At 40.4% G+C, this 27,617-nt stretch overlaps 1 protein-coding gene across 1 annotated transcript in view; it reads left to right on the top strand.

The window, feature by feature from the left end:
• Window positions 1-27,617, top strand: part of DNAH1 (dynein axonemal heavy chain 1) — a 5,225,710-nt gene that overhangs the window by 653,174 nt on the left and 4,544,919 nt on the right. Inside the window, exon 10 of the mRNA XM_044076389.1 lies at window positions 21,853-22,064. Coding sequence (XP_043932324.1) covers window positions 21,853-22,064 — 212 coding nt within the window. The remainder of the gene's footprint in view (window positions 1-21,852; window positions 22,065-27,617) is intronic.

The raw sequence follows: 27,617 nt of genomic DNA, 5'->3' as shown, positions 1-27,617 counted from the left end.
AGCTAGCTTGCAAATTTTCAGAGCACATTCCATGTGCCAAGACCATCAGTCAGCTCAAGATGAGCTGACCAAAAAGACAGGTTTGAGTGCAAAACCCTTCAGAGCTTTCCTGCTGCAAAGACTATGCACCTCTGAGTCTTTCGAGGATCAACAGTCAGCTTGTGTTTTACTTTGCTAGGCAGCTAAGTTCCCTTTGGGGGAAAGAAAACTTCCATTTTATAAAAATTGTTTTGTTTGATAACACTTTGCTGTTCAGGAAGGTTATTTCAAAGTTAGGAGTTTGTGTTTTAGAGGACCGTCACATGGCTGTATTGTACATTTAAATGAGAGTGCTCTTTTTTCTGTGAGTTAAAAGTTGTTTAAAGTATTTAAAAACATGTTCTCCCATGGAGAAATTGTATTTATTTTACATTTTGGGTCTGGATAAGTATTTTAGTTTTTCTGAAAACCACAAGACCAAACCAATAACCCGAACCACCAAAGGAAGGAAAAGACTTCAGACCTGAGTGCCGCTGAAGAAATAGCTTTATTCCAGTAAAATGTTAAGCGCATTCGTCCTGAAGTTACAAGTTGTAAAAAAACATGATAATACATCCCACTGCAAAAAGTTTTATATTGGAGAAACTAGTAGAAGTTTCAGAGTACGTTTTCAAGAACATGTGAGGGACATTAGAAATATGAAAGTGGAGAGCCCTTTGGGCAATCACTTTTCTGAATTTCACAATTGTAACCCTGAAGGAATTTTAGGTTGTATCTTGGAAAAGGTGGAAATACTGATGGGTGAAAATGTAAGTTTAAAGGATAAACTTCTGAGGAAAGAAACTATGTATATTCTTAAGTTTAATACCTTGGAACCCATAGGGTTAAACAAAGAATGCAACTGGAAATATGTAATTTAATTATTTAATTATCTATTTGATTAACTTATTAGCAGTGGGATGGATTATTATTTTTTTTTGTATTTTAACCTGTGTTTTAGTCATGTTTTTTTATTCTGTGAAGGCCAGGGAGCCGAAGCGCTAAGTGTAATAAATACATTTTCTACCAACGTTGCACTGTGATTGTGGCTGTTGTCGCTAGTGGTATTTTTTATAATTTACATATTATTCCACAAGGAATGATAACTGGGCTAGAATTAATTGAAATTATATTTCACAGGAGCATGTGCATTTAATTGAAAGCTTCAACACACATCTAATATTATTTTAGGTCATGCAGTGATTAAAACTAATGTAAAAATGAGGGGTAATGAAGTAAAAATGAGACACTGGTGCTTTCCCACCTACCTGTAAAAATAGAAAAATGGAAGGAATGGGTAGTAGAAATTATTCAAGCATTTTTTTTTTTCAGACACCTTTATTGAATTATAACTTGTGACAGGCTAATTTGCATAAAAGTAATCAAACTGTATTAACATAACAATCATTAAACTTTACATATATTGCTATATATTATATTACCTAGGCAATATTACATACATTATTCAGTTCCTGCCTTTCTTTAAACAAGAACCATCTTCGTTAAACCATCACTTACTACGTAGGCAGTCATACATTTATATAAATGAAAACAAACCACACCGACACAATCCTATTAGAAAGCATTTTACATCACAAACCATACAGACACACTGCCAGTTGCAAACATTATACATCACTTATAATCTACTCAATCTTTCTCACTCAAACATTACATAGCTCATTTAAGTCCTGACGCCTTTTAGGCCTCATTCATCCCTTGTATATACTGTTCCTACAGTTCCCATTTTTTTCCTATGTAGTTTGCTCCTACCATTTTCTAAAGATATCAGTTCCAGTTGTTTTATCTCTGTTAATATATTCACTGCTTCCAGTATAGCTGGTTTAGACTTTAATTTCCATTTTCTAGTAATTGCCTTTTTGGCAGCCACCATTATTAGACACAGCAAGGCCTTCCTATGTCTAGGCAATTCCAATTCTGTATCGTAACTCAGAAAAATCGTCTTCCTCATCAGACCAGTCTGCCCACCCAGCATCTCCGACAGTGCATCCTACAACAGGGAATCCTTAAAGTCCTCGACTCACCACACTCCCAGAAAATATGTTCCCATTTATCTCTTTCTTTCCCTTCACACCTCCAACATTTACTGTCTGCCTGAGGAAAAATTATGTGGAGTCTACTTGGGGTATAAAAATATCTATATAAACATTTCCAGGCAAAAATCATAAGTCTTCTAGATTTTGTTGCATTTTTGTGAGACATGCATATATCCTCCCATTGTTTATTTGTAAGTTGCTTACCCAGTCTCTCTTCCCAATCATTTCTAACATCCTGTAATTGATTCTTATAGTTATCATGCAATATTTTATATACTCTACTAATCATTCCTTTTTTAATGGCATCGTCTTTTCTAGATTCTGTTAAAAACTCTACCAGTGTTGCTCTTTCATTTAGGAACCCCTATTTCTTTCTCTTTGCCTATACACGGATATCAATCCCTAATAGGGAAGGCAGTCACTGACCTGCAGTCCAAATAAATTCTTGGCGCCTTCCCATTCTGTCATCTTTCACTCTCTAGTTATTTGCTCCTAATACCTTGGTTCATTTGCCATTTTTCTCCAATAAATGCTGGCCCTCTCTTGCCTATTGTCTGTATCCCTAATTGCAGTCATCCCTATCGGCAGAATCTCCATTCCTGTGTTGCTTTAGTTCTTAGAATACTTTCTGCTACTATATGGATGTAATATTCTACATGATTATTGTTATTTTCCTTAAAGGCCTGCATCCAGAATCCCAGACTTTCCTTGTTTCTTGACCTTCCCCAATATTTCATCATAATCCCTTTCCACTTTGAATTATAGTTTTCTGCTTTTGCTATGTATAGGAGTCTTAGCTATGTAGCTCTGAAATACCGCTTGAAATTGGGCAATCCTAATCTGCCCTGTTCTACTGGAAGAATCAGTTTATCCCACTTGACTCTTGCATCTTCCCTTCTTACATAAAGTCTTTCAGCCCTTTATTAATTGCTACCCACAACTTCTCCTCTGGTTGATAAAAATATGACTGACCTATGTATAAGGCTAAAAGGACTAAAAACATTTTAACTGTTTTTATCTTACTATCCATATAACAAAGCTTCAGTTTTCTCAGTTTTTGTATTATCTTTTGTTTAGTGTCTTCCCACATACCCTTAGATGACACACTACAATAATTTTTAGTCCGTACTCCTAAGTATTTCATTTTATCATGTCCCCGTACATATGGGTATTCCTGAACCAGTTCATGCGTGGATACATAATTTACTGCTATTGCCTTTGTTTTAGCTTCATTAATTTTGTATCCCAAAAGGATCTACAACTGTCTCAAAATGTTCCACAACACTGTAATGTCTTTTTCAGTTTTTTTTTTGTAGTACAAAATAACATCATCTGCAGATTTTCAGGGAGGGGGTTTTTGAGCCAGCCCACATCCTAGCTGTTAGTCATTGCTTGAGGTGTATCTTGCTGTAATTCCAGTACAGACTGCATTTCTGTAAACTGCTGGAAAGCTGATAGATTTGCTTTGAGCTGCAGAATTGGAATCTGTTTCAAACTGATAAGTACACTTCACCCTCCCTGTTCTTGTGTTGGTGTTAATCTTGGTGGCTTTGAAACTGCCCGCCCCTCTTGTAAGTTTGTATTTGGATACTCCTTCTGGGCCCATGTCATTTGTTCACTCAGTTGAGTGCAGTGAGATCATATTCTGATTTCAGGCACTCCTACTGTGTACAAAGAGAGCATTTGAGAAGGACAACCCCTGTAGCCTCTTAATCCTGCTGTGTTCCCTCCCTCAAAAAAAAAAAAAAAATATATATATATATATATATATATATATATATATATATATATATATTCAGCTGCTCTTACTGTAACTGTCTTAGTTGCTGTTCTGCATGCTGTTACTTACTCTGCACTTATTACTGCTTGTTAGTAGCCTTCTAATTTAATGCCTTCTGCACTTGTTTTTTAGTCATTTGTTAATTTAATTGCATTTAATTAAAATGTATTTGCCGTAATATTGATAAATGTGTGCTAGCCTGCACTGCATTTTGAATTGTATTTACTGCTGTTTTAGTTGCTTTTCTGTAAAAAAAAAATGTCATAGCTTGTTTCCTGCCTTTCCTGTAACTTGTCTAGTCTAGATACAGACTTGCTGTATCCAGGACTGTTTGTATGCTCCTGAGCCCCCCAAGCCTTTCTGTGTTGGAGGGAAGCCTTCTACCTTATGAGTGGGAGTGGTAAGCACTAGGTAGAGTATCTACCACAGAAGGAGAGGTTTCTGGCCCAGAAATTATAGTTTATTGGCCGTCTGGGAAGCTCTTCCATCTTTCAACCTTCTGATTCAAAAGCCTGTGTTTGTGCTTGTTTCCTGCCTTTCCTGTTGGTAGTGTAGTCCAGGTACAGATATCTAGGACTCTTTGTAAGCTTCTGAGCCCCCCCCCACCCAAGCCTTTCTGTGTTGGAGGGAAGCCTTCTAGCTAATCAGTGGGAGTGGTAAGCATCAGGTAGCCTATCTACCGTGGGAAGAGTGGGTTTTGGCCCATATATTGTAGTTTATTGGCCGTTTAGGCAGTTTTCCATCTCTTTCAACTTGATGGCTTAAAAGCCTGTGTTTGTGCTTGTTCCCCAACTTTCCTGTAACTAGTCTAGGCCAGGTACAGATTTGCTGTAACTAGGACTCTTTGTAAGCTTCTGAACCACCCAAGCCTTTCTGTGTTCGAGGGAAGCCTGCTAGCTTATCACTGGGAGTGGTAAGCATTAGGTAGCCTATCTACCACAAGAGGAGTGGTTCCTGGCCCAGAAATTGTAGCTACTGGCCGTTTGGGCAGTTTTTTCCCATCTCTTTCAACTTTCTGGTTTAAAAGCCACACTTGCGCTGTTTCCCACATTTCCTGTTACTAGCCTAGTCCAGATACAGAGTTGCTGTATCCAGGACTGCTGGTAAGCTTCTGAGCCCCACAAGCCTTTCTGTGTTGGAGGGAAGCCTTCTAGCTTATCAGTGGGAGTGGTAAGCACTAGGTAGCCTATCTACCACAGGAGGAGTGGTTCTGGCCCAGAAATTGTAGTTTATTGGCCGTCTGGGCAGTTTTTTCCATCTCTCTCAACTTTCTGGTTTTAAAGCCTGTGTTTGCGCTTGATCCCCACCTTTCCCGTAACCAGTCTAGTCCAGGTACAGATTTGCTGTATCCAGGACTGTTTGTAAGCTTCTGAGCCCCCCACACCTTTGTGTTGGAGTGCAGACTTCCAGCTTATCAGTGGGAGTGGTAAGTACTAGGTATCCTGTCTACCACAAGAGGAGTGGTTCTTGGCCCAGGAATTGTAGATTTATTGATCATTCGGGAAGTTATCCATCACTTTCAGCTTTCTGGTTTAAAAGACCACATCTTGCTTTTTTCCCACTTATTGAAAGTTAAGAAAGTTCAGTTACAGATTTGCTGTTCTGAACTGTTTGGAAGTTTCTAGAAGGTCAGTGCTTGCTTGGGCTAAAGGGAAGTCTCTGTGTTCACCAGTGGGAGTGGTAAACACTGAACAGCCTGCCTGTCAGTGGAGGAGTGTTTACTACCTAGAAGCTGTAGTTTTATTGGCCATTTTGGGTCAATTCTAAACTCCTTGATCTCTCTCTCTCTTAAAACCCTACAACTCTCTTTTTGCGTGGTTTTGCGCACTGAGCAGCATTGGGCAGCGTCGCCTAAACAGGTTTAAATTATTCCAGGCTCCACAAAGTCTGCTCTTCACTTTTTCCCTTAGAACTGTTCAAACTCTCAAAGTAATCACTCTATTCTCTTTCTAAAGCCCTGCACTTGCTCAGTTCTTATAAGGAAACACCAACTAACTAAAGCACTACACCCTCCTTGACTTCTCATAAGTATTAGACTCCCGATTGGTCCTTCCTGATCAAGTGAAAAATCAGTTCCCTTCCCTAATCTGATCAGTAAAAAAACAATTCCCTATACTAATCTGGTATGTCCAAGGGTCAGTTTCAAGGTTACTCTCCAGTCCAGCTGGTGAATCTGGGAATTTTGAGGCAATGTTACAATTGCCTTATGTACACAGACAACCCTCTCCTCCTTCCAACAAACTCTAATACATGTGAGAGATGCAGTTACACAGCCAAACTGGAGGCAGAGCTCTCTCACCCTAGACTGACACAGTCAGTCAGGAGGAAAAGGTAACCACCCACACCACAAATCCAGTCTCACACAGACCTATTGCATCTGCATACCAACACATAAACACACAAAAACATACTCGGAGGCTCTAAATAAAAATCTGCCTAAACAGCAAAGACCTCCTAAGCAGATATCCAAGCAACAGCCACCCCTCAACAATACCCACAAATCACATATCTCACAAAATCAGTGTGCCTCACAGTCACAGCCCATAAGGCCAAACAACACACCAAATACACTTGTTATAGGGGACTCTATTATCCGGCACACTGACGTCCCACTCACCAGACTGAACAAGGAGAAGGTCACTGTAAGCTGCCTGTCAGGTGCCAGGATCCGCCACATAATGCAAGCACTCAGGTCACTCCAAAGCAAGTACAAGTATGACTCTGTCATTGTCCATGCTGGTGTGAATGACCTGAGACGTACCTCCCTGGACTACATGAAAAGAGACATAGAGGAGCTCTCTGACCATGTAGCCCAGGCTGGTATGTCTGACCTTGAGTAGCATCTTGCCCTCACCAAGAATGATGCCACAGTATAAAGACAAAATGATCAGTTTCAACAATTGGCTAAAGTATTGGTGTCATTCAAAGGGGATCCAGTGTCTATCAGCCTGGGATGACATGCTCGACAAGCCACGTTGCTTCGCTAGGGCCGGCTTGCACCTGTCACCCTTAGGCTTTCGTATACTGGCCAAGGCTCTTGCCACCCCCATAGTGCCTTTTTTAGGCAAGGCTCAAAGGACAAACCCACCTCCATAGATAACCCAAAGATAAAAAAACTAAAGGTAATGCTACTCAATGCCAGAAGTCTAAACCTCAAGATGCACGCACTCGAGACTCTCCTCAGTATGGAGAAAATCAATGTCTGTGCAGTAACAGAAACCTGGTTCAAGGCTCCTGAGAGCACTCCAGCACTACCAGGTTATAACTCATACCATGCGTTTCGGCCCCAAAACTCGGACCGAAGCACAAAAGGAGGGAGAGTATCTATATTCATCAAAGATACCTACACCTCCAGGTTAGTGGCACTGCTCGAAGCATCGGAAACCATCCATGTGCAACTAACAGCAGGCAAAACTGCCTTTCAGTTTGTAGCCTGCTACAGAACACCCTCCCTATTACAGGAACCCCACTTAGCATTCCTGAGAACACTGGAGAATATGAAGGTCTCTCCAAACACTATGTTATTGGGTGACTTCAACTACCCAAACATTGACTGGGAAACTACTCAAGCCCAAACACCCTCGCTCAACAGTTCCTGGAATTTGTAAACTCTAACGCAATGGAACAACTGGTCACCACTCCCACAAGAGGGAACAACATATTGGACCTGGTCATCACCAACATGGGGACTCTATGTTCCACACCAGAGGTAAACCCCTCATTGGTAAGATCAGATCATAAACAAATTTCCTTGGACATCCATATCCTGTCCCCACCCCCAGCCAAGGAAATCACTGTAAAGAATTCCTCCAAAGCCAACTTTGCACTTCTCAAGACTGAGGTGGAATCCTTCAAAGCTCCTGCGCCAGAGGATAATACAGCCCAATCCGCAGAATCCTTTACAAATGCATTCTATGAGCACCTGCAGGAATGCATGGATTGTGCTATCCCAAATAAAACCAAGACTCACTCCTCCAAAAACAGGAGACCGGTCTGGTGGACCCCGGCCATAAATAAGCTATACAACAGAAGGAGGAAGCTACTACATGACAGAGCAAAATCCCAAAAAGGGAAGGCATCTCTGATCAGTATTAGCAAGAAACTTCGATCCCTCATAAAATCATCAAAGGCCAGTTTCGAAAGAAAAATTGCCCTAGACACTAAAGATAATCACAAGGCCTTCTTTAGTTATGTCAGAAACATGGGCGGAAACTCCCAGATATGCTCTGAATTGTTGCATAATGGTACAAAATATACTGAACCTACAGACATAGCCAACATCCTGGCAGACAGATTCAGCGCAAACTTCTCCCCCCCTTCCCCCCCAAAGGAGCAAATGCCTATCCCAACTGAATGCAACCTCCCTGACATCACAGATGCACAGGTGAAAGCTGCCCTCTCCAAAGCAAAAAACACAACATCTATGGGACCGGACGGTGTCCCAGGCTGTGTCTTACACGAGCTCCAAGAAGAACTGAACCCTCACATTGTCACTGTTCAAACTTAGCCTTACTACAGGATATGTACCCAAAGAATGGCGTACAGCTACAGTGGTCCCACTCCACAAAGGTGGTCTGTAAAGCTATGGAGTGTATTCTCATGGAATTCATAAACAAAGACATTGGGAGCCTCCAGACACTGGACCCTACCCAATTCAGCTTTGTTAAGGGCAGATCTTGCCTCTTAAACCTAGTTGATTTCTTTGAAACAGTTACCAAAGCCATAGATGAGGGCAAGGTAGTCCACACAGCCTACCTGGACCTCGCAAAAGCCTTTGACACAATACCCCACTCGGGCATCATAAATAAGCTTACCAGCTTAAATATCAACCCCTATATCACAAGATGGGTTGCAAACTGGCTCAGAGATAGAACCAACATGGTCAGAATCGCAGGTGCCATGTCCGAATCCAAACCAGTTACAAGTGGCGTCCCACAGGGCTCAGTTCTGGGACCTCTCTTGTTCGGTATATACTTCTCTGAGGTTCAGGCTAACACGGGGGGATTATGGCTGACAAAGTTCGCAGATGACTGCAAACTGGGGGCCATAATCGAATCTCCAGCTGACGCAAGCATCCTCCAAAAGGGTCTCACAGAGACGGATGCTTGGTGCCAGAACCACAGCCTCAAGCTAAATGCTAAAAGGTGCATAGTCATCCCCTTTGGGAAAAACAAGGAGCCCACAAATTACCACATAGGTGGTAATCCATTAATCTGGAAGAAGTAATTAGAGATTTGGGGACCAACGTAGATAGTAATCTCTCCTTTGATAATCACATTGCCAAAGTGGTTAGAAAGACCTTCTATATAGCCCACTTATCACAAAAGGGTTCACATCTAGATCAAGAGAGGTCATTGTGCCCCTCTACTCGTCACTCATCAGGCCCATAATTGAATACAATGCCCCTTTTGGGATGTACCTTACTCGACACCTGCAGCAACTGGAGAGTCCCCAAAAGTACCTCACCAAGAGGATCATGGGCTACAAACAGATGTCCTATGCAGCTCGACTAAAGAAACTCCAGCTCTACTCAGTTGCTTACCGCCTACTCAGAGGCGATCTATGCCTGACGTACAAAGCCATGTCAAACCCAGAATTAATGGACATGCTCCACCTCAAAAAATCCAAGTCCCTTAGATCTACACGCTCCAGGGACCTAAACCTCAGCACAAAAATAAATAGGACATGCTGGAGGGACAGATTCATTTCCAAGAGGCTCCCCTCACTCTGGAATAGAATCCCAATTCATGTTAGACATAGCCCCTCGCTGACCCTCTTCAAGCAAAATTTGGACGCGTGGATGGGAAATCGCAAATTCACCCCTGGGATCTCTCCTGTGTCCCTGCTAGACAGAGGCACAATAAACTAATATTAAAAGGGTACCTTCTGTGACCTACTTTACAGAGGCACAGTAGGCTAATCTAATAGGGAGGCGGAAGCCAAATACACTCTGGCTAGGCTTATAAATGCCCTAGGGCAGATAGCCTAGTATCTACCTATGAACATCTGCTCTCGTTTCCCATCTTTCCTGTAACTTGCCTACTGGAAAGCACTAGAAAGCCTTAAACTGATACAAGCCTCTAGCTTAAAAGAGATACTTTGGAGTGATTGAGTATCAGTTTTCTGGATTTTCTTGCTGTACTTAACTGTTTTCGCCTAAACTCTGATTTTTCCAGCACTTATTGTGATTTAAAAGCTTTTTTTTTCACATATTGTACTTATTTGACTGCCTGCACTTTTAAAAAGTTGTTTTTTTGTTTAAATAAATTGTTTAACTGTTGTAGGCTACACACTAAAGTGTGATAGCCTTTTCTGATTGCTTGTAGTTGTTTAAAGCTGTTTTAAGTGTACTTTTTACTGTTTTTGCCTTATCTTTTCAAAAAAAATGTCTTGATTCCCACCTTTCTAAGCTAGTATAGTCCAGTTTTCAGGCTAGTGCTGAATTCAGGGCTGTGTTACAAGTTTCTGAGTTGCCCATACCTTAATTGGATAGAGGGAAGTTTCTCTGTTCACCTGTGAGAGAGTGGAACTTTGAGCAGCCATCTGTCCCTGGAGGAGTGGTTCCAGCCCAGAAGTTAGTAGTTTAAAAACCGCATTTGCACGGTTTTGTGCGCCGGGCAGCACTGGTTAGCTAGGGTTAAATTATTCCCGGCTCCACTAAGTCTTCTCTACAGTTTTTCACTTGAAACTAGTCTAACTCTCAACCTAAGCACTCAAAAAGCATCCTACAGTCCAGCAGTTGCTCAGACCTAATAGCAAGCACTAATATACCCCGACACTTGACTGCCACCCCTCACCAACCAAGCGACTAAGCAGCTCACCCTACTATTCAGGCATGGCCAAAGGGCAACTTCAGGTGTACTCTCCAGTCCAGCTGGTGAATCTGGGTATCCTGAGGCAATGTTACAACTGCCTCATGCACACAGACAGCCCTATCCTCCTACCACAAAACACTAACATATGCGAGAGATGCAATTATACAGCCAAACTGGAGGCTAAGGTCTCTCCACCCAAGACTGGAACAGACAGTCATGAGGAGAAGGTTAATACTTGTAGCACCTCCAGCCTCACATAGACCTACTAAACCAGCACTGGCAAAAAATACACGTAAATACACAAAATCATACTCGGAGGCTCTAAATATAACCTGCAAAAGCATCAGAGAGCTCCAAAGCAGACACCTACAAAACCTGCACCTCCCATCACAAACCAGACAACACATAAAACACAAAATCAATGTGCCGCACAATCCCAGCCCTTAAGGCGAAATAACATACCTAACACACTAGTAATAGGCGATTCAATAGTCAGGCACACTGACGCCCCACTCACTAGGCTGGACAAGGAGAAGGTTACTGTTAGCTGCCTATCGGGAGTCAGAATCCGCCACATAGCACAAGCACTCAGGTCACTCCAGAACAAGTACAAATATGACTCTGTCATTGTTCATGTTGGTGTGAATGACCTGAAATGTACCTCCTTGAACTACATGAAAAGAGACATGGAAGAGCTCTCTGATCATGTAGCCCAGGCTGGTATGACCCTGACCCTGAGTAGCATCCTGCCCTCACCAAGAATGATAACTCAGTATAAAGAAAAAATGATCAATTTCAGTAATTGGCTAAGCTTCTGGTGTCATTCAAAGGGGATTCAGTGTTTGTCAGCCTGGGATGACATGCTCGACAAGCTGTGTTGCTTCGCAAGAGATGGCTTGCACCTGTCACCCCTTAGCTTTGGAATACTGGCCAAGGCTCTTGCTGCCCCCATAGTGCCTTTTTTAAGCAAGGCTCAAAATTCAAATCCACCACCGTAAACAGCACAAATAAAAAAATGAGGGTTTTGCTACTCAACGTCAGGAGTTTAAATCTCAAAATGCATGCACTCAAAGCACTCCTAAGTATGGAGAATTTCGACATCTGTGCAGCAACTGAAACCTGGTTCAAGGCTCCAGAGAGCACTCCAGCACTACTGGGCTACAACTCATACCACAGACCGAAACACAAAAGGAGGGGGTGTATCCATATTCATCAAGGATACTCACACCTCCAGGTTAGTGGCGCAGCGTGATACCTTTGAGATCATCCATGTGCAACTAACATCAGGCAAATCTGCAATGCAAATTGTGGCCTGCTACAGATGACCCTCCATGACCCAGGACCACCACTCCACCTTTCTGGAGACACTGGAAAACATGAAGGTCCTACCGAACACCCTGATATTGGGTGATTTCAATTACCTGACCATTAACTGGGAAAACTACTTGAGTACAAACTCCCAGGCTCAGCGCTTCCCAAAATTTATCAACTCAAATGCCCTGGATCAGCTGGTAAACTCACCTACCAGAGGCCACAATATATTGGACCTGGTCATCACCAACATGGGCGACAGGTGTTCCGTACCGGAGGTTAACCCGTCACTGGTTAGATCAGATCGTAAACTAATCACCCTGGATGTCCACACCCCACCACCACCCCCAACTATGGAAACCACAGTGAAAAACTTTTCTAAAGCAAACTTCACCTTACTTAAGGCAGAGGTGGTAAGTTTCACTGCCCCCACGCTAAAGGATAACACTGCCCAAGATGCATAATCCTTTACAATTGCACTCTATGAGCACCTACAAGGATGCATAGATCATGCCATCCCTAGCAAGACCAAGACTCACTCCCCTAAGAGAAGGAAACCAGTCTGGTGGACCCCTGCCATAAATAAGTTATACAATAGAAGGAGGAAACTAGTTCAGAAAAAAAACAAATCCCAAGAAGGAAAGACATCCCTGATCAGTATCAGTAAGAAACTAAGGTCCCTCGTAAAATCATCCAAGGCTAACTTCAAAAGAAAAATAGCCAAGGATTCGAAAGATAACCACAAAGCTTTCTTTAGCTATGTCAAGAATCTAAGTGGCAACTCACAGATATGCTCTGAGCTAGTGCAAAATAGCACAAAATATACTGAACCTACTGATATTGCCAACATCCTGGCAGATAGATTCAGTGCAAATTTCACCTCCCTTTTGCCTTCAGAAGGGCCCACAACAATACCAGAAAAGTGTAGTGTCCCAGAAATCACAGAAGCACAGGTGAAAATAGCCTTTTCAAAAGCCAAAAACACAGCATCAGTGGGGCCAGATGGTGTCCCAGGCTGTGTCTTGCATGAACTACAGAATGAACTAACCCCCCCACCTAAACACGCTGTTCAACCTCAGCCTCTCCACAGGCTACGTGCCCATAGAATGGTGCACAACAATGGTTATTCTGCTCCACAAAGGAGGGGCCACAACTAACCCTGGTAACTATCACCCCATAAGCCTGACTAGCCTGGTCTGCAAGGCTATGGAGCGCATCATCATGGAACTCATTAACACAGACATTGGGAACCTCCAAACACTTGATCTGACCCAGTTCGGCTTTGTTAAGGGCAGATCATGCCTACTAAACCTGGATGACTTCTTCAAGACAGTCACCAAGGCCATAGATGAGGGAAAGGTGGTTCACACAGCCTACCTTGATCTCGCCAAGGTGTTCAACACCATTCCTCACTCGGGTATTATAGAAAAACTCACCAACCTGAACATAAACCCCTACGTCACAAGATGGGTTGCCAAATGGCTTACAGACAGAACTCAAACGGTAAGAATAGCGGGCTCCAGGTCCGACTCTAAACCAGTCACAAGTGGTGTCTCGCAAGGTTCGGTTCTGGGACCCCTACTGTTCGGCATATATTTCTCAGAAGTACAGGCAAACACAGGAGGACTATGGCTAATCAAGTTCGTCGATGACTGCAAACTGGGAGCCATAATTGACTCTCCGGCTGACATGGACATCCTTCAAAAAGGCCTTACTGAGACAGACACCTGGTGTCAAAGTCATGGCCTCAAGTTAAATGCCAAAAAATGCATAGTCATCCCATTTGGGAAAAACAAAACACCCACGAATTACCACATAGGCAGCAGCCCCCTTAATACAGAAGAGGTAATAAGAGATCTGGGGACCCAGATAGATAGTAATCTCTCCTTTGACAATCATATTGCCAAAGTAGTTAGGAAATCCTTCTATGTGGCCCATCTAATTACTAAGGGGTTCACATCTAGAAATAAAGACGTTATAGTGCCCCTCTACTCGTCACTCATCAGACCCATCATAGAGTACAATGCCCCATTTGGGAAATACCTCACAAGACACTTCCAACAACTGAAAAGACCATAAATGCACCTCACCAAGAGGATTACTGGCCTCAAACATATGTCCTATGCAGCCCGACTGAAAAAACTCCAGCTGTACTCAGTGGCATATTGCTTACTCAGAGGTGATCTCTGCCTGACTTACAAAGCCATGTCCAACTCAGAATTGATGGACATGCTCCACCTAAAGAAATCCAAGTCACTGCAAGTCACGTGCTCTAGTGAGCTAAACCTCACCACAACAATAAATAGAACATGCTGGAGGGATAGATTCCTGTCACAGAGACTCCCCATGCTTTCGAAAAAAATTTGTAACTACAGTACGCAGAGCCCATTACTAACACTCTTCAAGAGAAGCCTTGACGAGTGGATGGATAACAGAAAATACACCCCTGGGATCACTTCATTGGCTCTGCTTGACAGAGGCTCAGTTAATTAATAAATGGGGCAGCGAAAGCAGACACACTCTGGCTAGGCTTAAAAATGCCCTCGGGCAGATAGCCTATGAATAAAGCTATGAATAAAGCTATCTTTTCTTGACTACCATACCAGTTATATCCTTGAATTTCTGAGTCCTTTATTTTCTTTGCCAGTGGTTCTGAATATAATGCAAATAATAAAGGGGAAAGAGGACACCCCTGCCTGGTTCCTCTGCTCAAGCAGAAGTTATCAGAGAGGACCCCACTCACTTTAATTTTCACTTCTGATCCCTCATATTTCCTCCTAATCAACTTTATATTTTTTTCAGGAAATGCAAAGGCTTCCATTGCCCTGCTTATAAAGTCCCAGCTTACTCTGTCAAATTCTTTCTCTGCATCAAGACCCACAAACAACAATGGTGTTTTCTTACATCTTGCTTCCTTCTGGATCATCAATGTTCTGTTAACGTTGTCAAATGTTTGCCTCCCCTCCACAAAACCACACACATCCATGTCTGTCAGTTTTGGCATTACTTTTTCAATACTTTTAGTCATTAATGACATAAACAGTTTATAATCATGGTTTAGTATTGGATCCAGCTCCATCAGTATGAAGCTGGATCTGATGGAACATTACTGTTACCCTCTTTAGGTATTACAGCTACCACTCCTTTCTTCCAGGATGGTGGTACTGCTCCCCTTTTTAAGATACTGTTAAACAAAACGTTCCAGATCCTTATCAGTTTTTTCCTCCTAGTTTCCAAACTTCCACAGGAATACCATCTCTTCCTGGGGACTTTCCTGTAGATTGGTTATACATCAAAATTTTTATCTCATCTCCTCCTATCCTAACTGTTAGTAATTCAGCCTCATCTACACCTAACCTTAGCTTATTTAATTATTCCATAAACATTTCCATTTGTATATTTTCATGATTTTCATATTTCTCTGATTTATAGAGACTCTCATAGAATTTCTGAAATATTTCTAATACCTCTACAGGACCTTTTGTTACCTTCTTCGTTATAGGCTTACTAAGTATGGCTCTTTCTACTTTCTGTTGCCTGGGTTGTTGTGCTAAAAGTTATTGTGTTCTAGTGTTATTATCGGAAACAGTTGCTTAACAGTAATCTTTCTAAGCTTGTGCATCGTTTTAAGGGAATATCTTATTTTCTGCCTAGCATTTTGCAGTTGATCATATTCTTCTTCTTCTTCTGTGAGATTCCCTCTGTTCTGCAATACTTTAACATTTGTCAGGCCCTCTAAATTCTTCTTCTTCTCGTATTTCCACCCTATTTTTAAACTCTTCCTTAATTTTATCCCATTCCCTAGCTATATTTTCAGAAGAAATTTCTCTCCTCTCTAACAGCTCCTGAATAATCTCCACTACCCAGTCCTTCTCTTTCATCAGATAGGTGGGAACGTGCCAGTGTCTCATTTTTATTTCATTACCCTGTGTTTTTATTTTAGCTATTATTGGTGCATGATCTGAATAGTTAGTGGGTGGGTATCAATACTTTCAATTAAATGCACATGTTCCTGTGAAATGTAAATTCTGTCTATCCTAGCCTATTTTTTATGTCTTGGGGAATAATACGTAAATTCACTCCGAACTCTTACTACTGAATTCACATTTTCCATGCCAAATATTTCTATAAGTTTCTTCAAAAATCTAGCCTCCTTTGTTATATTTTCCCTTCTGGGGCCCCCAGACACATCTTCACTGCTGCAAATCAAGTTCCAGTCCCTAACTATAAGTAATATTCCATGCTGAAAACTGATTATTTCTCCCAGAATTTTTTTAAGCTTCCTTACAGCAGTTTTAGGTGGAATGTAAAATACATGCCAGTGTAATCTTCCTCCCTTGCCTGTAACCCCTTAGTAGTACAAATCTGCCATCATGATCTATCACTATTGGAGCTCCTCTTGCAATTAATATAAGTACTTCTCTTTTCATTTGTCCCAGGTATTCCTCTGAGTAACCATCCTGAAAACCTTTCTTTATCAAATTCACATGTTCAGTTCTTTCTAAGTGTATTTCCTTTAACATAGCTATTTGCACTATACATTTTAATATAGTTCACTCCTCTTTCTTGTTTGTATTTATCTGTGAGGCTATTTACATTTAAAGACATTAAAGAAAGCATGATTGTATTAAAAGGTTATTCCCACCTTTTATGTATAACACCTTTTTTGTTAAATGCCTAGTTACATCCATACACTGGCAGGTTGAACTTTTATACAGTTATTTCTTGTCATATGCATTTGAAGGTATTTCACATCTTATAAAACTTTTTATTTTATTGAAAGTCCTCAAACAAAAAAACAAACAGGCCTCCAATACCCCCCAAAAACCTGTTAATGTAACACACAAAACGGTGTACACCATCAAATATTGAAGTTTTACCCTCCTAATAGGAACAAAACTCCCAAACTCTTAGCCACACTCACTGACTTAAGTTACCCTAAAAGAAATGTCATCCATGCTAAGACACATGGCACAGCCTGTGCTTCTACTAAGTGCTGATTAGTTTTGTCTTATCGTTATAGCTCTCCCAGTGGGGAAAACCTCTGAATGTTTTCAGAGAACATCAACTACCTTGGGAAAGCCCCTGAATATTTTCAGAGAACATTATCTACTTTGGGGAAATCCATGAAAGCTTTCAGAGAACATTATCTCCTAGCCAATTTCTACTTTTTTAATTATGCAATTGTTATTAGAGAGAGCATAACATTAAGTTAAAAACAGGGTAGAAATAAAAGAGAAAGATATATGCTTAAGAAATAATAGGAATTATTTAGAGAGGTTGACAAAGGTATTGCAAAAAAGGGGAAACCTCACAGAACAAGAATAATACCCCAGAGTGCTAAAAAGAAAATAAGGAAGTATGTGGATAATATGCATAGGTTTTGAAAGTTTGTTGTTCAGCCACTATTGTTGATAGCAACTCCAGAGCACAAGAACTTTTAGCACAATGATTTAGGCACAGGCAACAAAAAGTAGAAAGGGTTGTTGCCTAGGGCAAAAAAAACCCAGAGATCCTGTAGCGGTATTAGATATTTCAGAAATTGTATGGAAGTTTGTATAACACAAAAGAATATGGAAAACAAAAAAGAGCACAAATGGAAATGTTTATAGAAAACTTAATCATGCCAAGGTTAGAGGAAGATGAGGCTCAACTATTAATAGTTAAAATAGGAGAAGATGATATGTAAAAGGTGATGTATAATCAACCTGAAGGGAAGTCTCCAGGAACAGATAGTATTCATGTGAAAGTTTAGATGTTAGGAGGGAAGAAAGTAATAAAGATGTGGAAGATTCTGTTTAATTGTATTTTAAAAGGAGAGGCTGTACCAGCATCTTGGAAAAAGGTTTTGGTGGCCATATTACCCAAAAATGGTAAAGACCCGTCAGGCCCAGCTACATATGAACCAATTTCTATTTTAAGCCATGATTTTAAAATGTTTATTTCTTTACTAGCTAAAAGAATGAGAAAGGTGTTGCAAAAAATTGATAGATATGATTCAGTGTGTTTTTTGTGGAGAGAAGGCAGGCATTTGACATTAATGAAACAATGAAGGTCCAGAGGGAAGCCGAATGTATGAAAATACTGCTGTTGTCGGTGAGTCATGATGCAGAAAAAACATTTCACAAAGTAAGCTGTGCATTTGCATTCCTTAATATAATAATAAGGTTGATTAGGAGGATATATGAAGAATCAGGATATATGAAGAATCAGAGGCAAAAATTAAAGTGTGAAGATTTCTCTCCAGTACATTGTGTTTGAAGAGAGGAACCAGGCAAAAGTGTCCTCTTGCTTTTTTATTTCCTTTGTATTTAGAGCCTTTGGCAAAACTAAAAATGGGACTCAGAAATTCAAGGATATAATTGATATGGCAATCAAGAAACGTTGGCTTTATTTGTAGATGATATTGTTTTGTACTTGAAAAGTCTAGAAAAAGGACATTTCTATGTTGTGGAACAATTTATGACAGTTTCAAGTCTTTTGGGAATATAAAATTAATGTAGACAAAGCAAAGGCTATAGCTGTAAATTATTTACCACACACATTGGTTCAGTAATACCCATATTTATGGGGATATGATAAGATGAAGTATTTAGGAGTGTGGATTAAAAAGGCTTTCTTATGGCAGGTAAGAATATATGGGAACTAACTAAACAAAAGTAATGCAAAAACTGTTCATGGATATGGATTGTAAGATACAAGCTACGAAAATTCTTTTAGTCCTTTTAGTTTTATATGCAGATCAGGCATATCTTTATCAACCAGAGGAGAAGCTGTGGGCAATAATTACTAAAGAGTTGAAGAAATTTATCTGGAAGGGGAAGAGGGCAAGAGTTATGTGGGATAAGTTGATCCTCTCAGTATGATAATCTGATGCTCTCAATAGAACAAGGTCGATTAGGATTACCTGCTTTGCGGGATATTTTACAGCTACATAGTTAGGACTCATGAACATAAGAAAGCAGAAATTTGTATTTCAAAGAAGAAGGGATGATGATGGTGTGTGCACCGCGTGTGTGTGTGTGTGTGTGTGTGTGTGTGTGTGTGTGTGTGTGTGTGTGTGTGTGTGTGTGTGTGTGTTGGGGGGGGTCAAGAAATAAGCAGATAATGGGATTTTGAATGCAGATCATTAAGGAGAATAATTACAACCATACAGCTTATTATATTCATAAAGCTGCATAAAACTAACATGGGAATGGAGAAAGGAAATTCTGTCAATATGGATGAGTGCAAGTAGGGGTGCAGAAAACAAGGCAGAGGGGCTGGAATTTACTGGAAAAGCTGGAAAAGGAACCAAGGAACTGGGAGTAAAGAACTAGACAGGGAAAGGTATTGGAGTGCCTTTCCTCACAGGAATTGATATCATAGTATAAACAAACAGAAAGGGATGGGGGAGTCATAAGTAAAAGATTTGCTCTGGTAGAGGTTTTAGCTGAATCTAGAACAGAAGCTGCTGTTATTAAAGGGATAATTAGTAGGGCATATAAAATATTGCTTGATAACTATGAGACTCAATCTGAGGATGTTAGAAAAGATTGGGAAGAGAAACTGGAAACGTAATTAGCAAGACAGCAATGGGAAGTCCAAAATGTGAAAGGTTTTTACTTTGAAGTATTTGCATAGGTATTTTTATACCTCAAGTAGATTTCAAAAGAATTGTTTCTGAGGCAGCTAGCAAATGTTGGATGTGTGATAGAGCAGAAAGATGTAACTTGGAATATGTTTTTCTCTTTTTTTTTTTTTTTTTTTTTTTGGACAGTAATGAGTAGGTATATTTTAAAAAATCCTTGCAGAATACTCTGTTAGAAATGTTTGGGGAGCAAATGGCTGAAACAAATGAAATGATTCTTTCAAGCTGGGACATAGCTTATGCATTGCCTAGACCAAGTAAGGCCTTATTAAGTTTAAATCTATTTTCTGCCAAAAAAAGCAATTACTAGAAAATGGAAATAAAATCTAAACCAACTGTATTTGAAGTATTGAGTATTATCAAAGAGATAGACGAACTGGAAGTGGGATCTTTAGCAAGGGAAGGAGGAAGTTGCATAAAAAATAATGAAATATGTGAGAACAGCACATTTAGAATAATGTTCAGAAGTAGTGAGGTTTAGAGTAAGGCAGGAATTCAGCAATTTATGTAATTTTTTGACAAATGAATGTTGCTGTAAGGAAATAAATCATGTATAATGCATGTAAATGAAAAAACATGACAATATGGTTTGTTTTCTTTTCTATTAATGTATGTGTGCCTTTGCCTTAAGTAATAATTTAATAAAGATGAAAAACAGTCTGGAGTGCCCTACTCATGTCTACAGATAATCCAAAAGTAGTAATTCCTTTATTATTAGTATTGTAAATTGTATCACTTGTTATGAATAAATTTGTGGTGCTGAAGGCATCGTGAAAACCATGTTATTGGTCTGAAAGTAGGGCATAGCTTTTTATGTGCTCAAATAGCTGTTTGTGCAAAAGGTTCTTAAACATGTTTGTAATATGGGACAGATTGGAAATGGTTGAAGTAGCTGAGTGAAGGGACATCATGAAGAGGTAAAAGAAAAGAATGTTTGAAGGATGGTAGATCTATTCCATAAGTGACTGACAGGCTAATTATGTGTGCAAGAAGCTTAGCAATTTTTTTCAGCTGCTCTCTTGAGGAATATATAATGCATTCTACTGAAGTTGGCAGATGAGGAATGTATGTAGGTACTTTTGTATAGCTTTGATGTCCTTAACTGAATTCTCGGTAAAATGAAGGCTAGAGGGTTATAGTTGTGATGTAGTATGATTTAAGTATAGAAAAGAATGGAGCAGTACATTTTTTGTTAAATTTTTATATTGCTGAAATTAGAAAGCACCATAATTTTCTGCAAAGTTGGTTTTAGCATCACCATCACAGGATATTGCTCTCACAATGAGAGAGGAATCAAGTGGATTTTGTACTATTAGTTGCTGGTCTAATTAATTTTCTATACATAAGGAAAGTTTAGAGTGGTTGATCATTTAATGGGTCTGTGTCTGAGTTTCGTGCATGGTCCCTCTGTTTAATATTATTTTTAATTTCTTCTGCAATCCAGGGACACAGCTGAGCTCTGAGGCCTCTGTAGGAGTGGGGGAAAAGGGAATTTTGAATTGAAGAAAGTGTGGAAATGAGGTATGACTATGCAAGTGTTGGATATGAGAGGCAGTATAATGAGAACCAATATATTGTATCTAGGTGGCCTTCAAGTTCAGCGAATGTATGCTCTGGAAAAGGTCTGCTTTAGCTTTTTGAGGTGCTCTGAAAGGCCATGCAGATATAACAAACAGGACAGTGCCACTTAAACTATTTGAAAGATTACATATCTGTACTATATGTTAGTTATGAACAGATCTAGTATGGGTTCCTTTTTTTAGATTTTGTGTAGTTGGGACATTTACTAACTTCAAAATTGCACTTCTGTAGCATTCTAGTGAGTTGATTGAATTTTGGGGCCATAGCATTAAAGTTGATGACTCTTAGAATGATGACATTTATTAGGAAGCCATCCTAGAAAATGTCTTAGATGCTGTGCTATATGGCTGTCTGAGAAAAAGGTAGCGGTAGGTACATCACAGCTATAAAAAGATGCATATATCCACCAAGTATTGAGTGGCACATTACCCAATTAAAGATGCTTATGGATGTGTAAAAGAAGGTAGGCTGCAGCAGCTGCAAATGAACAAGGTATATAAAATTTGGATAATTTATAGACCTTGAGTCTTATTCTGCTAGTATCTATGAATATTTTTCTACAAGGACCCTTTGTTTGCAATTGTGAATTACCTTCATTTTATTATATATTGTGTCTTGTGCATATTATAATAGTACTTTCACATTTTTTGTCTATTGTAGGTCTTGTGTATGTCCCGAAGTATTCTTTTGCTGAAAAGAAGCATGCATTTGAGTTCAAGTCCTTGTTAACAAGACCAGAAGTTATTTCAGCATTGTCCAAAGTACATGCAGAGTGCAACAAAGCAGCAGCCATGTCACTTTTTCATGTCACCCTTACCAAGAGTATAAGACTTGAAGAGTTTGAACAAACTCAGTCCCAGTCTTATGCACAGGTATTATTAAAATGTGTACAATATTATTCCTTTAATGCATTTCATAAGAGTGATGATTGTGAAAGTGTGGACCTTAACTTTTATGATTCTTTACTTGCACCATTTGCAGTCCTTGTGTTTTATTCCCCTTTATACTCTCTGTCTTCTGATTCTTAAATATAACAATAAACAAGTGTTCCAGTTAAACTCTTAACTATGAAGGGAATCTTGCACTTCATCAAGCAGTTTTAATCATTTTTTTAGGTTATTCCTGTTTCACCAAAAACTTTCTGTTGAATACAACAAGAATGCAGAACACTGAGAGGAGCAAGGTTTCTCCTTACCCCTAATGTTGTGCAATCTCATTTAGTATAATTAGAGATACAAGAGTGTGGAGGTGCAGGGTAGGTTTGTCCTCTGAAGAAATGTTTGTTTGTATATAATTTTATTGAATACAGTGATGTGTAATATATATTTTTTAATCAAATAGATCAAACTATGAATCACCTTCATGGAGAGTCACTTTAACAGTGAATTCTAACATTTGGATTATAGTGCATCTTAAATGTGTTTTCTCCACCTACTGATTCTGGGGCTTCATTCTTAAGGTTTTCTTTACTTGGGTTGGAGGTTGGTACAATAGTTAAGGTGTTTATCTCACAGGCACAAAGTACAGGGTTTAAAGGGCAATTGGCTAGGCTTAAAATTACCCATAAGGGCAGTTAGCGTAGTACTTGTCTATGAACCTATGACATTGACATACCTGTTCTACCACTTCACAATGAAAGGCAAAATAAGTCAGGTCTTCTACTGCTTGGGAAGCCCCAGATATACTTGTATCAAAACTAAAGTTTAAACAGTTATCTACACTGGTACCAGCTTTGTTTGTGTCTTTCGGCTTTTCCCGGTTAGGGGTCGCCACAGCGGAACTCCGGTCCGCTAATGATTGGCAGTAGATTTTTACATGCCGAGTTGCCGGCCCTGATACACAACCTTTGAGGTACGTCCATTCACACATGTCTCCACACAGAAGATGCTCTAGCTGAGAATCGAACAGGCCAACTTCTTACTGTGAGGCGACAGTGCTATCGCAGCACCACCACCGCAGTCTCTACACTGGTACCAGCTAAGATGTAAGATGTAGAATTTAGTAATGCCTGAAAATTGTATTTCACATTCAATGCCTGAGCCACAGGTTTATGGGGATAGAGAAGACTTGGAAAGCTTAAGCTGTAGTTAGCATGGGAGAAGAACCTAGGTTCTGCTACTTACCAATGTCACACCTTTCATCTTAAGGGCATGTCTCTGTTAGTCTCCCTGTCTGTCCAAGGTAGACTATAGAAGGCTTGTTGAGTAGTTTCATTTGGGATCTGTTGAGAAAGCCTCAGTATATTTGATGGAACCTTATGGTGACCAAGGTAGGTTTGAGTTAAACCTTAATCAGTCATCACCTAAGATGGTAACTGTGAAAATTTCTTACAGATCTGAAAGATACAGAAGTTATTCTTCCCTTTCACCAGAGGAAGAAGAATACACATTTACATGTTGGTAGTTGTGTCCTTTGTATCTTATATCTTATCATGAGGATATATCCTTACTATCTTAAGGCTTTTCTCCACAGCATTCTAATCTTAGTGAGACTGTTAAATCAGTATTTAAAAATATGACTGACCTGTCTCAGAAATTTCTTACCATAAGAGAAGATCAACACAGCTGCTCGGGCCCCAAATTTTATGTGAAAGTTCCTCTCTTAGTCAAAGCTTTCCAAGATTTATGGTACAAAAACACTAAGTTTCCTGAGTCTCAGCAGTCAGCTAACATGTTTGATAAGAAAATAATATACCTATGTTATAATATGAAATTAGATCATATAACTTTAAATATACCCTCTCTTTCTGAGGCTGCTAGTATATATTTTCCAGTCCTACAATATACTTTACCTTTTATTAAGAAAGGGCGATTTTGCTAAATGACAACTGTTTGTAATTCCAAAACTCTTTAGTGAGAGTCCCGGAATAATGGGAATGAATGTGTAAAAATGCGGATTTGCATATACTAAATATGAGATCACTGTGTATCTGAGTGTTCCCTTTCCTCAGAGATATGGCAGTCTCAAATTTAGTCTATAAAAGAAGAGTGTGGTGTTGCTGTACCTACATTGCGAGTTGGGGGAGCTTGACCACTTACAATCTTTAAAGAATAACAGTAGCTGTTGACATTCTTGAGTCTCCTGCATTTTCATTTTTTTTTCATAATTCTGATACTTGCATTTATTAGGCTTGGAACTGCAGCTGTGATACTCTGGAAGTTTCCAGCAGAACAGCAGCTACAGGATCCATCATTAAAAGACATGCCTGGCTGAGGAAACAGTCCCTCCCTAAACATGTGAAATCCAGTCTCTTGAATGCTGCTTTGGACAAAGATTTCCATTTTGGCTCATGCTTAAAAAGATGTAGGATAAGGCCAAATCTATGCAAATGGTCAAGGACTTTCTTCAGGTTCAACCTCCTCACTTCAGCCTCAATTACTCTACCAAACACTGGTACTTTCTGGCCTCCCAGTCTAAGCCTAGACATAAGAGGCCTCAAAGGGAAAAGGAGTCAAAGGCAGCATCAGGGATCAAGATAGCGGCAAGCAGATTCCAGTAGGCCTGTGGGATACTGCCAACATGGACCCATCAATGAGCAATCATGACTCTTCCATGAGACCCCCCCCCCGCCAGACTAGGAAGACAGCTGTCCTTCTTAAAGAATTGGACCAGGGATTAGTGGGCACTGTAAATCATACAAAAAAGTTACAAACATCAGTTCAAACAGCCTCTAATTCAATCAGATTTCCCAGATATTCCACCACACCAACAAACAGAGGCCTTAAAACAAATACAGCTCCTGTACACTCAAGGTTCTGTGGAATCAGTACCAAATGCATTACAAGGAAAATGATTTTACTCAAGGCTTTTCCTTGTCTCCAGAAAAGAGGATACCTGGAGACCTATTCTGGACCTGTCAAGGCTTAACAGATTCCTGCAGGTACCAAAATTCATAATGCTAGCCCTTCAAAAATTTCTGCCTATGATCTCACCCAACAATTACATGGTAACCTTAGATCTAAAAGACGCATACCTCCACATCCCCATAAATAAATCTCACAGGAGGATCTTACACTTCAAAGCAGGTTTGAGGCATTATCAATTATGTGCTTTGCTCTTTGGCTTGTCTACTGCACCCAAGGTTTTCACAAAATGCCTAGCCACAGTGATAGACTTCTGCAGGTCAAAGGGCATTCAGATTTATCCCTACGTAGATGACTGCCTTATTCAAGCAACAAATCTAGATAAACTCAGAGCAAATCTCCTTTACACCCAAGAGAACCCTGGCTTCACTGGGGTTCACCATCAGTAATCAACAGTCTCAGACTATGCCCACAAACAGGATTGTGTTTCTCAGGGTTTTGCTGGACTCTTCACTTCTGAAAGCCTTCCTTCTTCCAGGCACAGTTACCTTTCTAACTCTGTACTTCCAAAAGCTCCTTCTCAGGAACTACCTCACACCCAGAATGTCCCTTAGAACTCTAAGCTACATGGCCTCTTGCATCCTCATTCTCACCCTGGTCAGACTTCATATGAGGAAGCTACCAAAGTACCTCAGAAATGTGTGGTGCCAACGTTCTCAACCCCTCAACTTCAGGACAAAGCTTCTTCCCTTTCTCAGGAAAGAGTTTGCCTGGTGGGCCCAAGGTTGCTTCCTCGATCCAGGCCTTCCTTTCAGGATTACCCCTTGAGGCCAAACTCTGACCATGGATGTCTCAGAAATAGCCTGGGGAGGCCACACAACAACTTACAGATTCAAGGCAGATGGGAATCCCAGTTCAAGAGCAAACACATCAGCCTAAATGAAATGATGGCAATCCAAAAACATCTGATTTCCTTAAAAGACTAATGGAAACCACAATCACTACTAATAAAGACAGACTATACCATAGTTATGTGGTACAGAAACAAACAGGGGGGCTTATTTCTTACTCCCTTTTTTACCTAGCTGTGGATCTTTGGAAAACTGCAAACTCCCTAGATCTGTACCTCATGGCACAGTACCTACCAGGTTGGCACAGTACCTACCAGGAGAAACCAATCAACTGGAGGATCACCTAAGCAAGAGCCTGCAGACCCTCATGAGTGACAACTGCATCAGGAAGTTTTCTCAGCATAGTCAAAAAGAATGGGGTGGGCAAGAGATGCACCTTTTTGCCAGCAAAGAAAATACTCACTTGAAAAAGCTTTGCTGAATGACCGAAACAAGGTCAGCCTGGAAGAGAGATGCCTTCTCCTTCCCTTGCACAGGCCTATTCCTCTATGCCTTCCCCCCATATCCTTGCTCACTAGGGTATTGCTGAAGATAAGGGAAGAAGGGCAAGTGTTATTCTAGTAGCCCCAGAATGTCCAAGGTACCACTGCTATTCCCTAATGCTGAGTCTAACCAAAACAAATCATGGTTGCTGCCCCAACAAGTAGATATTTTAACACAGAACAAGGATGCCATCATACACCCCAACCTGAACACTCTCAAACTGACAGCTTGGATGATACTGTGACCCCCTCAATGGGGACACCCTTTGACAAACAGGTTCTGGACATTCTAATAGAAGCTAGGAGACCTACCACAAGAAAATCTTGCTCCACCAAATGGAAGAGATTCACTATATTGTGTAGACAAAAGAGACAGAGCCCTCTTCAAGCTCAAATACCTCTGATTCTTTCAGACTTATCAGGGCTTTTTGACAAAGGACTTTTTTATTCCTCTATTAAAATTCAAGAGTCAGCAGTTTCAGCTGATCTGCCTCCTCAGACCCCTCTCTTCTCCCATCCTTTCATAAAGCAGTTCCTGAGAGGGGGTTATCCACATTAGACCCCCAAGAAATCCTCTTGCTCCCATATGGGATCGCAACTTCATTCTGGAGAAGCTCACCCTCCCACCTTTTGAGCCAGCTGCCTCCACAGACATCACATTCCTGACCTGGAAGACAACCTTCCTGCTAGCCATTACTTCAGCTGGAAGGGTTTCAGAGATTCATGTCCTTATCTTTGAGGAACCGTTATCACTTTCCACCCTGACAGAGTCTCTCTTAAAACCAACCCTTCCTTTATGCCTAAAGTAGGTACATTGATGTCCTTAAATCAGACTATCCATTTGCATACTTTTTTCCTAACCCTCAAAACAAGGGGGAATGAATCCTCCATACTCTGAATGTGCATAGGCAACTGCATTGCTACTTGGACAGACCAGATAATGTCAGGACGTCTAACCAGCTTTTTGTGGCCTTTGCCTGTAGCTCTGAGGGGAGACCAATTTCTAAACAAACAATCTCCAAATGGATATCCCACTATATCTTGTTTTGCTACAGCTATTGTAGAAATAAACCATCAGACCCTGTGAGATCACACTCCACTAGGGCTACTGCTACATCTACAGCTTTTCTTAAAGGGGTGGCCAACTTAGGACATTTTGGACCTACCTGGACCTCTGTGCATACATTCAACAAACATTATCACATTCCAGCATTCTCCAAGTCTAGAGT

This window comes from Protopterus annectens, chromosome 7.part0 (genome assembly GCF_019279795.1).
Source record: "Protopterus annectens isolate FY-2018-M chromosome 7.part0, PAN1.0, whole genome shotgun sequence".
In the NCBI taxonomy this organism is placed as follows: Eukaryota; Metazoa; Chordata; order Ceratodontiformes; family Protopteridae; genus Protopterus; species Protopterus annectens.
The sequence above is the reverse complement of the archived record's forward strand: the minus strand, read 5'-3'. Positions and strand labels throughout refer to the sequence as shown.